This window comes from Trichechus manatus, unplaced genomic scaffold, assembly GCF_000243295.1.
Source record: "Trichechus manatus latirostris isolate Lorelei unplaced genomic scaffold, TriManLat1.0 scaffold00004, whole genome shotgun sequence".
NCBI classification, from domain to species: domain Eukaryota; kingdom Metazoa; phylum Chordata; class Mammalia; order Sirenia; family Trichechidae; genus Trichechus; species Trichechus manatus.
Window position 1 is genome coordinate 8,016,058 of NW_004443940.1, and position 15,013 is coordinate 8,031,070.

The following is a 15,013-nucleotide window of genomic DNA, read 5'->3' on the forward strand; positions in this document are numbered from 1 at the left end:
GGGGTTCCCCAACCCAGTTGGTGGTAGGTCCCACTGTCAGAGTGCCTTCCCATCCTTGCCCCACCCTGGGCTTTTGGCTCAGCCCCTTGGGTCTCCCAAGCCCTGTTTGGAAGCCTCCCTCACCACAACTGCAGGCTCCGCTTGCCCCAGGGAGTAGGTGGACAGAGGACCACTGCACAAATGGTGGGGGGTGCAGAGGTCTGCAGGGAAGGTGACATGATGGATTGCGGGGGGGGGGGGATGATCTGCCAAGTTCAAGGCTGTTTCCCAAACCTCCAGGAAGTCATTCTCCGTTTTCGCTGCTGGGGCTCAGGCTCTAGGCTTCCAGTCCTCCAGCTATACAGGATGTGATATGTGAACTAAACCCTTGCCTTGGGGAGGCCTCCACTGCCAGAGCAGCACTGTGACCTAAAAGTGATGCCTTCTTCCAAGGGATGCCTGTGGGCTGCTCAACCGGGGTTTAAGCCCAGGACCAGAATAGGTGTGGAAAGACAGGTAAAATAGGAATAAATATCCCAGGCCTCTGAGTTTGTCCCTGAGTTGGCAAGTCTACCCCCTGAGGGCCTTGTTGGTGTGTTCCTGGGGTCTGGTTGGGTCGAGTCTGCCCCCTCACTCTTTCGTGACTAGCAGAGGCAGTGACCAGCAGCTTCTGGCTCCCCGCCTCAGTTTCTGGGCCTTCCAGAGCTGGAGAACCAGTACCTAACTGCAGACACTTAATAAAGAGACAAAGACAGACTGATCAACTGACAGAGTGGGCAGATGAGCACGAAGCCCTATGGGGAGGTTGGTTCTCACTGGCAAAGCTTCCTCGGGTCAGTAGCACCAACTCCTGGTTCTGCCATGTCCTGTCTCCTGCGGCCCAGGTCTTCTGCCTTCTCCACGTGTTCTGACTTCTTCAGAGCCTCTGAGCTGTGGTGGAGCAGCAGCCTCAGTCCAACCAGAGTGTGGAAGGGGGTCAACTCACCTGTGCTTGCTTCCCTGTCTCATCCCCAAGCTCCAGTCGTTCTGCCGGGGGAGGGGGGGGGCCTCCCAAGTCTCTCGCCCTTCCCCTCCACCATTCCGCGCCCCCAGCGCGGCACTAATCACTTCCAGCCGCCAGGACCGCTTTAAGAGCATTCTTGCAGGGGTGGGGTAGCAACAAGGGGGCAAGGTCATGAGACTGGAGGTCCTGAGACGGGCCGGTGCAGCTGGGACCTGCTCCTGGATGGCTGGAATCCTAGCGCAGGCAGCTCTGAGCCCCTCCTCGGAACTTTGCAAATTCTCAGCTGCTGGGGCTAGAGAAAACAATTTTATCACAGAAGAGTTTATGAGCCGGAGCGGCGGCGGCACACACAGTCTGCGGACCGCCGGGGAAGGGCCGCCGTGGTCTGGCGCAGGGTTCCACCGACTTCTCTTTTCCGCAATTCCCCACCCGGTAGAAATACGGCTGCGAGGACTTCTACCCGCTACAGACTCACCGCGTCTCCTGGTGGGGGTGGAGGGCGCAGGAGGAGGGGCACACGGGGCTCCGGCCCAGTGTGAGGGGCGGGTCCGAGGCTGGGGGCCCGGATCGGGAGTGGCACACCGGCGCGCCGGCGGCTGCCGAGCCGAGCGCAGCGGGCCGCGGGACCGCCACAGCCCCGCCCGCCATGAGCTCGGGAACCGAGCCCCGAGCACCCGGGACACCCTTCAGCATCGCAGACATACTAGGCCCGCGCATGGCCCGCCGGGCACCCCTGGCGCCACAGTTCCCCGAGTCGGGTCCTGGTCCCAGATCGCCGCTGTGCGCGCTGGAGGAGCTGACTAGTACAACTTTCCGCGGACTCGACGGGCGCGTCCTGCAGCCCTCTGAAGGTACAGCGAGTCCCCATCTCTCTCCTCCTGGTTCCCAATCTCGTCCCGGCCCTGCCACCCTAATCCGCCCCCTGCTCTCAGTCCACATGCCAGGACTCGCCTCCTGAGGGCCTAGCTCCTCATCTCTCCTCCGTTAGTACCCAAGCACCACGGCCGCTCCCGGAGGCCGCCAGCACCGCGGGGAAGGGCCGGGCTGTAGAGAACTGAGCTACACGTTGGTTCGTTCGCTACAGGCGGGGCAATCGCGACAGAGAAAGGCCAGAGAGAAGACAAAAGGCCTGAGCCGCAGGCGGTAGACAAGTGAGCTAGGGCAGGGGCGGTGCAGAAAGCGTTAGGAGGCGAGGTTCCAGGTTCTCCCGGCAGCCACGCTCTGCTCAGGCTTGGCGCGGAGCAGCTCTCTTCTCGAGGGGGCGCAAGGAACAGGTCTTCCGCGCAGCGTGGGCCCGGGATTCCGCACTCTGTCTTTCCTCTCCCTTTGTACCCCCACTGTCTCCCTTGTGGGCTCGAAGAGGGGGAACTGGTGTCACTGACGAAATGCCCGGCATAGCATGATCCACGAGGCTAAGGAAGAGCAGGGTTCGATTCCTGCTACCTTCGCCATGCCCCGTCAGCTACCTCTACACTGACCCCGGCCGGCTCCCGCCCCTGGTGCTGACCCCAGCCTGCCGGCCAGCTCAGTTGTGGGGTCCGGAAGGCCTCAAAGGCCCCGCGCCAGACGGCCTGACCCTGCTTCAGGCCTTTTCTGGCCAGTTCTGCTCTCCTCCCATCCTTCCCTCCCTCCCCCGCCATCCGCAAGACGCCCTCAGGCTGCTGCCTTCGGTACCTTAGCCCCTCTGGCCTTCTCGTCTGCGCTGGACCCCTCCAACCTCCGCTTGACCCCTGCGCGGTCGGGTAAGGTACCTCGGTTCTGGCCCCCTGCACACCTCCCCCGGCCCACCTTGGCCTGACCCCACCCCCAGGTTTTCCTCCCGGGCCCCAGCCCGATTCCCGCGGGTCAGAAGCTGACCTCCGCCCTCTCCCCACAGGCCGCCCCGCCCCGGGCGCGTTGAGCCCGGGCTCAGTGGGCCGCAAACGGCGCAAGTCACGCACGGCGTTCACCGCGCAGCAGGTGCTAGAGCTGGAGCGGCGCTTCGTCTTCCAGAAGTACCTGGCGCCGTCCGAGCGCGACGGGCTGGCTGCGCGACTGGGCCTGGCCAACGCGCAGGTCGTCACGTGGTTCCAGAACCGGCGCGCCAAGCTCAAGCGCGACGTGGAGGAGATGCGCGCCGACGTGGCCTCGCTCCGCGCGCTGTCCCCGGGAATCTTGCCCGGCCTTGCGCTGCCAGACGGTGCCCCAGGCCCCTGCCCGGCCCCTCCTGACCCCGGACCACACCTGTCTGACGAAGAGATACAGGTGGACGATTGAAGGCAAAGCTGCCGCGAGCCCTGGGCTCTGGGGCCCCAGACTCCTAGTCTCCGCGCTTCGCGCCCTGTCCGGGTTCCCTGGTGGGGGGAGGGGGTCGCCCTGCACCTTCTTGGGCCGCAGTCCAGGCGCTGTCCTTCCCCAGTTGGTGAATAAAGCCGAGACTCCGCAGCACGCTGTCTCAGTCCCGGCGCCCGGAGCCAGTAAAAGCAAAATCTGCTGATTATTTTGGGGAAGTCCGCGTTTGGCACGGTGCCAGACGCTTTAAACACGGTTTCTTTAACCCTCGTAACCAAAACCAAACCCGTTGCCGTGGAGTCACTTCCGACTTATAGGTGACCCTGTAGAACAGAGTAGAACTAAGGCTGTAAATCTTTAGGGGAGTTGACTGCTGCATCTTTCTCCCCACCAAGCGGCTGCTGGGTTGGAACCACCAACAGATTAGCAGCCGAGCTCTTAACCGCTGCGCCACCAGGGCTCCTTCTTAACCCTCATAGCAACCCTATAAGGTAGGTGATATAATTATGCCTATTTTGCAAAGAAACAACCCCCAGGTCAGGATTTGAACCCAGACATCCAGCCGTCCTTCAGAGCCCATGCTTGTCAGCTCTCTCTACTTCGGAGACCGAGATGCAGGGTCGAGGGAAGAGAGGTGGAGCTCTGGTGGTGCCTACGGGCTACCTCTCCCCTTCGGTCACGAAACTCCACCGGGCCTTTGATCTGCTGCCGCTTCGGATACCTCCGCTTAACCTCCGGGCCAGTCCTGGAGCGGCGGCTTCACGCTGCTTTTCTTCTTTACTCACCTTTGGTCATTTGTTAACGGGAATCCGGACCCTTCTCCCCGCCCCCACCGAAAGGACGCTACGCCAAGACACAGGCAGAATGATAGCCACACCCCTCCTTCCGGTACCTCCTGGACCTCCGATCCTGGACCACAAAAGTTCCCGCCACGTTGGTGGCCAAGGCACTAGGATGGGGCCCGACCAGTTGAGGCGGAGCTTGGAGGAGCAACCTTGCTGGTGGAGACACCAGCCTAGTTCCGCAGGCGGACATTTCTGAGATTCATTTATTCCACTGGTGATTAATCACCCTCCTACAGTGTGAATGGGGCCTTGGTGGCGCAGTGGTTAAGAGCTTAGGCTGCTAACCAAAAGGTCAGCAGTTCGAATCTTCAGCCGCTCCTTGGAAACCTTATGGGGCAGTTCTACTCTGTTTTGTAGGGTTGGTATAGGGTCGCGATGAGTCGGAATCGACTCCACGCAAGTTTTTGTTTTGTTTTGTTTTGTTACAGCGTTAACGGGGAGGGAAGAGAACACTAGGTTGCTACAGGATGCTGTCTTCCCTCATTCTCGGCTGTCCTCTGAGTCTTCAAGAGACCATGCTGAGGCGGAGTCTGCTTCCCCCTTTCCCTGACAGTCCAGTCTGCCCTCCTCAGACCTTGCCTTGCCTCTGCTCGCTTCTGTCTTTTATATCCCAAGAGAAATTGGCTCAAGACACAGTCCAATCTAGTAGATTGAGTCCTGCCTTATTAACATAACTGCCGCCAATTCCACCTCATTAACATCATAGAGGTAGGATTTACAACACATAGGAAAATTACATCAGATGACAAAATGGTGGACAATCACACAATACTGGGAATCATGGCCTAGCCAAATTGATACACATTATTTTAGGGGGACACAATTCAATCCATGACACCATCTTTCTCTGCTTGCTCGCTTGCTTATTTAATCTCTTTTATATCAAAGAGATTGACTCAAGACATACCCTACACTAATCCTGCCTCACTAACATAACAAAGACAACTCATTCCCAAACGGGATTGTAACCACAGGCATACAGGTTAGGATTTACAATACATATTTTGGGGGGACACAATCCATAACAATGTCCTTCTCCAGGGACTGGTCCCTCCTGATAACATGTCCAAAGTACGTGAGACGAAGTCTTGCCATCATAGCCTCTAAGGAGCATTCTGGCTGTAGTTCTAAAATAGATTACTTTGTTCTTCTGGCAGTCCATGGTATATTCACTATTCTTCAGCAACACCATAATTCAAAGCCGTCAATTCTTAGTTCTTCTTTATTCATTGTCCAGCTTTGGCATGCATGAGACAACTGAAAATACCATGGGTCGGGTCAAGCACACCTTAGTCCTCAAGGTGACGTCTTTGTTTGTAAGTCTTTCAAGAGGTCTTTAGCGGCAGATTTGCCCAATGCAGTGCGTCGTCTTTTGATTTCTTGACTGCTGCTTGCATGGGTGTTGATTGTGGATCCAAGTAAAATGAAATCCTTGACTTCAATCTTTTTCTCCGTTTATCATGATGTTGCTTATTGGTCCAGTTGTGAGGATTTTTCTTTTCTTTATGTTAAGGTGTAATCCATACTGAAGGCTATAGTCTTTGATCTTCATCCAGTAAGTGCTTCAAATCCTCTTCACTTTTAGCAAGCAAGGTTGTGTCATCTGCGAATCTCAGGTTGTTAATGAGTCTTCCTCCAATCCTGATGCCTCGTTCTTCTCCATATAGTCCAGCTTCTCGGACTATTTGCTCAGCATACGGATTGAACAAGTATGGTGAAAGGTTACAACCACTATTTGTCAGTTTGTCATACTGTGGTGGCTTGCATGTTGCTGTGATGCTGGAAGCTACCCACCGGTATTACAAATACCAGCAGAGTCACCCATGGTGGACAGGTTTCAGCGGAGCTTCCAGACTCAGACAGACAGGGACTAAGGGCCTGGCTATCTACTTCTGAAAAAATTTTCCAGTGAAAACCTAATGGGTAGCAGGCCTCTTATGGAGTTACACAACTACCTCTCCTCCACCCTCCCTCCCAACCAGAGATAGTTAGGAAGGTAGAGTTCAGTCAAGTTCATTGGCTCTGAGCCATAACACCCCTAGAGGTTTCCAGAATTCGAGCCCAGCACTGCCACTTTTTTTTTTTTTTAATATTTTATTGTTTTCAGTGAAAGTTTACACAGCAAGTTAGGTTCCTGTTTGACAATTTCTACAGAAGTTGTTCAGTGATTAGTTAATTTTTCACAGTGTGTCAGCATTCTCATTGTGTTCTGTTTGTTCTGTTTCCAGTACTCTAATTTCCCTGCCCTCCCTTGTCTTTTCATCTTTGCTTTTGCTAATTGTTGACCTTTTGGTCTCATATAAATGGTTTTTTAATGGAGCGTCCTTTATTTTGTATGCCAATCCATTATTTCACTAAAATGTGACCTCAGGGGATTGTTTCAGTTCAAGGTTTAAAGAGTATCTTAGGGCAATAGGCTCAGAGAATCTTCCAGTCTCAACTGGTCCAGTAAGTCTGGACTTTTTAAGAATTTGAGTTCTGTTCCATGTTTTTCTCCCATTCTAACCAGGTCCATCTATTGTGACCCTGATCAGAACGGTTGGTAGTGGTAGCCAGGCACCAACTAGTTCTTCTGGTATCAGGGCAGCACTGCTGCCTCTTGTAATCAATCCTTGGATAAACAAAACTTAAACCTGTTCCACCAAAATGGCCTCTGATTGGTTGTCTTCTGTTAGATCCTAGAGTAGTGGTTCTCAAATGTTAGGGTACATCAGAATCACCTGGAGGGCTTGTTAAAACACAGTTTGCTGGGCTCCATTTTCTGAATCTAGAAGGTCTGGGGTGGGGTCTGAGAATCTGTATTTGTAACAGGTTCCCAGGTTATGCTGATACTGTTGATCCAGGGACCCCACTCTGAGAACCACAGTCCCAGGAACTCCGTATTTTGTGAATTTAAGCAGGAGTTCACTCATTTCCCTGTCTTCCCACTGTGGGAATAATAAATATGGATGACAGTTGCAGATAAAAATAAGTTTATTTAGCACCCACTATGTACCAGGTACTTGGTAGGTGCTTTCTCACACTTTCTTTTTCAATCCTCACAATAACCCTGTGAGGTAGCGATTGCCCCCATTTTACAGATGAGGGAAAGGAGGCTCAGATGTTAAAAGACCTGCCCAAGGTGACCCAGGTAGTAAATGGCAGACTCCAAAGCTAGTGTTTATCCTGCCACACAATATTTAAAAGGCCTGCACCATAAAACAATAAGGAGGTGTCTCACCACCTCTTATCTCCAGGTGTGAACAGTGTTGAGCAAGACCCACAGCACAGCAGGAATCATTTATCCTGGTGAATGGCCTTTCCAGGAAAGGCATTCTGGGAGGGCTTCAAAGTCCCTGCAGAGCCATACTTAAACAAGGTGGAAGTCCCAGGCAGGGTAAGGCAGAAACCAGCCAAGGGCAGCTGCCAGGATCTCAAAGGAGAAACCAAAAGGAGACCAGGATTCTTACACAGGACACAGAGAATTATAGCCTTCTCTGGGGCAGCGGTCCTTGGTAGAAAACCTAGAAGTAAATTCACACGGGGGAGGTCTACAGGGCAGTTACAGTGCCCAGTGCATTTCCCCCCATGGAGGAAGAGAGTGGCAGAGGTATCAGCAGCCTGGGCACCTGCCGAGTGAGACCCCTTTCTGCAGGCAAGCCAGCAGTGGAGAATGTCATGTCTGGGCTCTGTCTGCTCCCTCAGGGAATCTTTTAGCAGCGGGAGGCGGTAAGAATCAGACCACTGGCAAAGGAGAGGTCAGAGTGTGCCCAGCCATGTGGACAGGAAACAGGGCATGAGGGGCTGGGAGCAAACTGGGGACTGGGGCTGGAGAACACCGAGCAAGAACTGGGGTTGGGAAGGGGCTGAGCATCTATCAAGCTGAAGGGCGGGACTCGGGCCTTATTCACCACTGTGACCCCATTCCTCAGCACAAAGCGCTGGCTGGTGAATGAATCCCCTGGGACCAAGAAGCTGAGTGAGCCCCAAATGCCTCCTTGCTGGGTCTGTGATAGCCTGAAAAACTGAACTTTTGTATAGTTCCCTTCTTGAATCTTGGGTTTCATTTTTTCCTACCCCCCCTAGAAGAAGCTATCTGCTTGAGAACCAATGAAAGGCTGTTTTAGTGGATGTGGGACTCCCTTCTCTCATCACGAGGTTCTACGTTGCAAGAGGAGTGACTACAAAGGGTGTCCTTCACTATGGTTTTAGAATACAAGGCCTCAAAATACGCAGTGAGCTACCACCACCACACAAGTGTCCCCATCCAGTGAGATGTACACATGGCCTTGCCCTAAAAGACGCACAGGTCCTCCCTCACCTGGCCTGAGGTAGACGCTGGCACCCAAGCCCCAGTGTGCCCCCACCCTTTGAGGGGTCGTGGAGATGGAGAGGATGGGGTCCTCTCCTCTGAGCCTGGGGGAGGGGCCAATTAGGGTGGCCCAGGTGACATGGGGGATAATGCAAGGGTAGAGACACAAGGCCAGGGGCCCTGGGAGCAATGATTCGAGGGGGATTGAGAGAGAGTAGGCCTGGGGCCCCCAGCTCAGCGTGGGGAAGTAGCTGAGGGAACCCAGTTGACAGAGGTGGAGCACAGACTCCTCCTCGCTGATTCTGCTGAGAAGGGGGAGGGAAGGGTACGTGATACTCTTTTCAAGCAGCACAGCCCACACCCCTCAGCCCACCCATTCTTGCCCTCCCTCATCCATCTGAGGCAGAAGGTGGCACTGCTTGGCATTGCAACCCCAGCCAATTCTCCCTGCTGCTGCCTCAGCATGAGTGGGCCTGGCTCTCTTACCAGTTGGAGAAGGCAAGAGTGGAGCTCCCGAGCTGCATCCGGCTGGGACCCACCTCTCAGAGTCTCCTGGAACACAGCAGCTGCCTCCTCAAAGTGCTTGGGTCCCAGAGGTTCGGGAAGTGGAAAGTTTAAGTGTTAAGGGGTCAGGGAACTTCAAGCTGCCCTTTCCCCAAACTGGCCCCAGCTCCTAGCACAACTAATATAGTGAGACTAGGAGCTTACCTAGAAAATGTCACCGCAGACCCAATCCCAGCCCATGCCATCCAAGTCCACCCTCTACTTCCATCCCCAGACCAATTACCTGCAGTCCCATTAGGGCCTTGCCCAGGCGGAAGAGGCCCCGGGGCCAGCCAGGACAAAGGGTAAGGGCCACCTGGGCATCCACCAGGGCCCACACCAGCTGACCCAGCCGCTCATGGCAGAAGGAACGGTTTCCAAATAACCTGACAGAAAGTGCCGAAAGGTCAGGGTCCTGAACACCCTGCCTTGCCCTTACCTCCCAGCACAGTAGCCAGCTCCCCACTTACCGGTGATCCCAGGGGTTGAGCTTCAAGGCCTGGGTGAAGAGGACCACAGCCTCCTGGTAGAAACCATTCTGGGCAAAGCTATTACCCAACTCTGGGAAGACAGTGGGAAGGTTCAGATGGGGCTACCCTAGGGAGGGTGGGGTGAAGGAGAGAGAAAGAGTCTCACTTGCCAGCTCGTGGCTCTTCTGTAAGGCAGCTGCCAGCAGTCCTGGAGATACCTAGGGAGGGGAAACAAAGTCGAGCAGGCCTTGGGACCTCTGCTTCCCCAAATCCTTCTCCTTTGTTCCAGCAGCTAACGTTGCAGTCGGCATCACTCATCTCACAAAATTCTCACAACACCCTTGCAAGATGGTATCAGCCCTGTCTTCCACAGGGTCAGGGCGACAGTGACAGAGGCTGGCTGCAGGTCACTTGACCCCAGTGCCAGAGAACTCCTACTGGATGCCCCCTTGGCCCTTAGGTCATGTGACTTCCAGAGCCCTCTGGCACCCCTTCCACTGGTTCCAGCTGAGCCTCTCCCACCCACCTCACCTTGGCCTCAGGACTCTGCCTGGGGCTGTCTTCTCTAGCAGGGCTCCCTTCCTCTTGGCCCATCTTCTCCTGGGGGCGCTGGCTCCTGTGCTGGGGCTTCTGGCTCAGTCCTTTGTTTCTTGGGGCACTGGAGGGCCTATTCCCAACCTTGCGGAGAGCTAAAGACACTAAAGTGCTAGACAGATCCAGTGAGTCCTGTGGGCAGAAAGGAAAGTTGGGGGTAGGGGTGGGATGAACTACATCCTAGAGTGATGGGAGAAGGAAGGGGTAGGAAAAAGGGAAGGAAGGGAGCTCTCACCGCTTCCTCACCACACTGTCCCTGAGCTGGGTTCCCAGGGCTGGATGGGGGGCTCCCGTCCCCATTGGGGGTGGCCTCGGCCTGGAAGGAAGGTAGACAGGGACAGAGCTGGGATCACCTTGAGCCGCTGCCTTCTTAGCCCTACCTTACTGGCCCTCAGTGCTCTTACCACCTGTCTGGAGATACTCACACTGGCCTTCCCACTGTCCTGCTCCAGGCGCTCCTGCAGCTTCCGTTCCTTCTGACGCTGTGATGATAATGATGATGTAGTTTCGGCACTTACTAAATGTAATGTACTGGGCTAAGAGGTTCCCATCCGCTATCTCACTTAATCCTTGCAACTCTATGAGGTAGGTATTACTATGATTACCCTCGTTTTATAGGTGAAGAAAAAGACAAGAAAGTCACCAGCCAGAGGTATCCCAGTAAGGAGGGAGGCAGGTTCCAGCCCAGGCAGTATAGTGGACTCCAGAGCTCATGTTGGAACCACCCTATCATATGGCCTCTGGGGAGACCTCCAGTCCCTGAGCATGTGGGCCCTCCTGGCAGAAGACCCACTGCAGGCCATTTTGAGCTCTCTCCTGTACTCTCACAAAGGACCTCTTTCCATCCCCCAACCCCTCTGCGCTACCACTCCTTCAGCCTTCCAGCCACCTTCTTCTTCAGTCGCTTCTTCTCTGCCTTCTGCTTCTCACGCTCCTCCTCAGCCACCAGCTCCTCAGCCAGGCGGTTAGCTTCCTGAAAGAGGAAAGGCAGGTGACAGGAAAAGAGAGACAGGGAGAATGAAAGAGAAAGCAAAAGGGAAGCAAGAGGTATGGAAAGGCCTTGAAAGGTACAGATGAGGGGAGAATATACGGATGAGAACACGAGGATTGAAAGAACCAGGGGGATGTGAAGCCCCTCCTGAAAATCTCACCTCTTCAGTCACCAGGAGCTTCTGGGGCATGACCACCTGAAGCAGGCTGTCTGAGTCACTGGGGAAGGATGCAGGGGCAGAGTGGCTTTGAGGGCAGGGCCTAGATTCCTGGGGAGAGGACAGAAAGGACTTTCGGAGACCACAGTAGGTGCCCAGGCCCTCAGCCCCCTTGCCCCTGTCACTCTGTCCAGCTGTTTTCTCCTCGTCACAGACATGGTTCAGGAGGTAATCTGTCAGGAGGAAGAAAGAGAATGGAAAGAAGGAAGGCCATCAGAGCGGGGAGCACCTGAGGGCCAGCCCTCCCCAGGCTACCAGCCTCGATCCTGGGCCGGGCCCTTTCACTCCCCACCATGGTGCCACAGCTGCAGCTGGCTGCTGCTCTCATCCACATGGATCCGGTGCAGGCCCTGGGGATCACTCTCCACAAGCCGCTGAAGAAAATCCACTATATCCTGGGGAGCGGGAAGGGGAGGCTGGTGTTTGGGGAAGCTCTGGGAGACAGCAAGGGGCTTGGCTGGGTTGACCCCTCCACCATGGTAGCCACAAACCAGCCACCCAGCCCAGAGAGCCTCATCTAGCCCTGACCTCTCCCACCTCAGCCCCTCAAGCTCTTCTGCACCCAGCTTTCATTGTATATCACCTCCCTTCATTGCTTTCCTATCTTCCCAAGGATTGAGCGTGGCATGCAGCCTTCTCCAGCACCCCGCCATCTCCTGACCTGCCGCTAGGTCAGCTACATGGGGGCCCCTGGGACAGAGCTCTCTTACCTGCTCTTCCAGTTCCATCCCTGTTATATCCTTGAAGCCTCCATATAACCCACCCTGGGGCTGCCTCACACCTAAATGAGTCCAGCAGCTCCTGGCTGGTCTCTCCCCTGCACTTCATCTCTCCACGAACTTCATAAAACCGAGCTCACAGAAATTACTACCCTGCTAAAAAACCGCCAGTAATCCCCCACTGCCAGGGTAACAAGGAGGATTAAATCTAGCTCCTCAGCCTTGAATTTTGAGCCTTCCAAAAAGCTCCTTGGCTGACTTTTCCAACCCTCTGTTATAATCCTCTGCTTAGCTGCCTTCCTCCCTCCACCACCAGGCTCCTTCCAGCCTTGGGGCCTTGCCCCAGCTACCCTTGAAGCACTCCCGGCTGTGACCTCACCACATCTTGTCCCGCCTTCAAGAACTAGTTCAAATCCTCTCTCCCCTCAAAGCCTTCCCAGACCCTCTGATCTCCAATTACTTCAGCTCTCTGAACCAAGCTGTGCTTACATAGTCTGGATTGTACAATAAGAACCTCACTATTCATTGCTTTTTATTGCTCTCTTAATTGGTGAGGCAGCATGGAACTGGAAAGAGTGCTATACTGGAGTGGAGCCACTTGCATCCTAGGTTTGGCTCTGCCACTGCCACTGCCTGTGTTATTTTGGGGAAAGTTGCTTCACTCTCTGGACCTCTGCTTCCTCATCCATAAAATGAGGCAGGGCTCTTCAGGGCCTGACCCAGACATTCTGTGGTTCTGATGAGAGTCATTTCCTCACTCAGTGGAAGCGTTGGAGGGCAGGAATCATCATGTCCTTATGTGGCCTAATTAGGTGTAGAAACAGAGCAGACGCTCACTAGGTGGTTGGCTGACTGAGAAGCTTGGAAGCCACATGAAACTGCAGACTGCTACAATAATCTATAGGCAGCACCCTCAGATCACTGAGGTACACTCAACTTTCTAAACAATTTTAGATCCAGGGCTGCACTCAGGAGATTGTCCTGTTGCAACAGCATCTGCACTTAGACTTCTGGGCACTTTTGTCAAGTCTTATTCTCAAATTCAATTTCCTCGTGAGTTTGTTTCAACCCTTCCCCAAAACACTCTATGCTACTCTCTGAATTCGCTCTATGGCATATGATCTAGCCCTCCAATACCTTCCTGAATGATCCCCTACCCACCACTCATCACCCTCCTCTAGCCACAGTGGTCTCCTCTGCAGTTCCTAAAACATAACAAGTGTGCTCCCATCTCAGGGCTTTTGCACTCGCCTGTTATTTCCTCTGCCTGGAGTGCTCTTTCCCCAGTCAATCCCTCACTCCTTCTTCTCCTTCAGATCTCTACTTAAATATCACCTTCTCAGGGCGGCCTTCTCTAGCCAACCATCTCTTTTAAAAAGAGCAACCTCCCAGCTCCACCCAGCACTCGCTATCCTCCTACTTTGCCTTTCCCACCTCACCTCCCATATGTGACATACTATGTTGTTTGTTTGTTGACTAGCTGTCCTACTAATACTTCTAATTCATTGAATGCAGGGTCTTTTGTCTGTTTGGCTTACTGCTTTTTTCCCAATGCCTAGAACAGTTTGGTATGTAGTGGATGTCCAGATGTGTGTGTTGAATGACTGAACAGAGGCAGAGAGATTGGTGAGGAGGCTATTCTAATAGAGATGCAGACAAGGACTGTGTTCTCAAATATCTCATGTGACCCAGTGAGTTTCGACTTCATCCTGTTAATTGTGGGAGTTGACCTGATTTGGGAGTGAAAAGCTCAAATGAAATAGTACTGGGGAAGGAGATGAGTTTTGGGGCAGAATGGTTAGTTAGCAGGCCATTACAACTGCTCAGGCCAAAAAGAATGAGTCCCTGAACTAAGGCAGTGGCAGAGGGAGCTGGAATGAATTGGGATACTTCAGAAGTAGATTTTAGTTACTGACTAAATGTATGTGGTAAAGGAAGGAAAGAATTATAGAGTGATTCTAGATTTCTGGATTAAGCAACTGGATGGATGTTTGTGTTATTAACCAAAATGAAGATCAGAGGAAAAGCAAAGAATGTGCAAAGATGAATTAACTTCTGGATTTGCTGAGTTTAAAGTTTTTAAAGAGATGCCCAAGAAGCAAGTGGTAGTATAGCTTCTCACTGCTCTCAAATCTGATCCTATCCCTCCTCAATAATCCTGTTGTCTACTGGAGGACATCCAAACCCCTGTACCAGACAAGGACTTGCGAGTCACTTGGTGCCTCCTTTCCAGCCACGTCTCTTACTGCCCCAACCAAACCCTCCACTTTGATCGCACTTCAGTGATGTACTCTTAACTTTTCCTTGTCTCAGTGTCTTTACTCACACTGTCCCCTCTGTCCATTCTATTTTTCTCTAAGGAACTCCTACCCCACCCCCACCCCCCTCAACTCAGAGGCCTTCGTTTGCCCTATCCAGCCGACTTTGAGCATTTATCCTGGCAGCATTGTCCTCCGCCCCCGCCCCCACCCCCGCCCCCACCGTCCCTTGCACTGCTCCTCCGGGGCAGGGCCTGAGGCTATGCCTCCCTCAAACCTCCAGAGCCCAGCGCGGGCCTCAGCACAGGCTGGATGAAAGGAGGCGTGACAATGACAAATAGGGCTGAGGGAAGCTGGAAGTCCGTTTTTACCTCTTCACCGTAGTCCTCAGGACCGAAGTCCTTGCAGAGTTTGGGGACTGCAGCGACCCCCAGCGGGCAGCCGGGCCGCAGAGGGCAATCTACAGGAAAGGAGGGCAGCGCCGCGTTAGGAGGCTCCGGTTCGCAGCCAGAGCCCCTCGCGTGAATTTTAAAATCCTGTTGAAACCGTCCACAGGTAGACTCAAGTAGGCCCACCTTTGCCCTCCTGGACCCCCTCCCGTCTTGTGACGTCTGCTCACCTAGTTTAATCTGCCCCACAGTCTTCGGAATCGGCGCCATCTCCTGTCAACAGTGACCCGAAAGTGAAAGATACTCTGGTATTTGATACCGGCCGAAGAACTGGGTAGAACAGGGTAGGTGGCCATCTTTGTTAGGGGCAGAAGCCTCTGATTACGGAGCGCGACAGAGTTCATGACAGTTCCGGAGGCTTCCCGACAAGAGAAGACGGCTCT

At 53.9% G+C, this 15,013-nt stretch overlaps 2 protein-coding genes across 2 annotated transcripts; one reads left to right on the forward strand and one right to left on the reverse strand.

The window, feature by feature from the left end:
- Window positions 1–1,628: 1,628 nt before the first annotated feature.
- Window positions 1,629–3,238, forward strand: LBX2 (ladybird homeobox 2). Its single transcript, XM_004369167.1, has 2 exons — window positions 1,629–1,833; window positions 2,859–3,238. Exons 1-2 carry the CDS (start codon window positions 1,629–1,631, stop codon window positions 3,236–3,238), a joined length of 585 nt encoding a protein of 194 aa, XP_004369224.1.
- Window positions 3,239–8,026: 4,788 nt separating this feature from the next.
- TTC31 (tetratricopeptide repeat domain 31) lies at window positions 8,027–14,933 on the reverse strand. The gene is made up of 13 exons (XM_023732517.1): window positions 14,801–14,933; window positions 14,553–14,641; window positions 11,497–11,599; window positions 11,148–11,377; window positions 10,886–10,969; window positions 10,422–10,478; window positions 10,232–10,312; window positions 9,934–10,128; window positions 9,569–9,620; window positions 9,403–9,493; window positions 9,177–9,318; window positions 8,876–8,971; window positions 8,027–8,691 (listed from the first exon to the last, which is right to left on the reverse strand). The coding sequence occupies exons 1-13, from the start codon at window positions 14,838–14,840 to the stop codon at window positions 8,395–8,397; spliced, it is 1,557 nt and encodes a 518-aa protein (XP_023588285.1). The 5' UTR covers window positions 14,841–14,933; the 3' UTR covers window positions 8,027–8,394.
- Window positions 14,934–15,013: the final 80 nt, after the last annotated feature.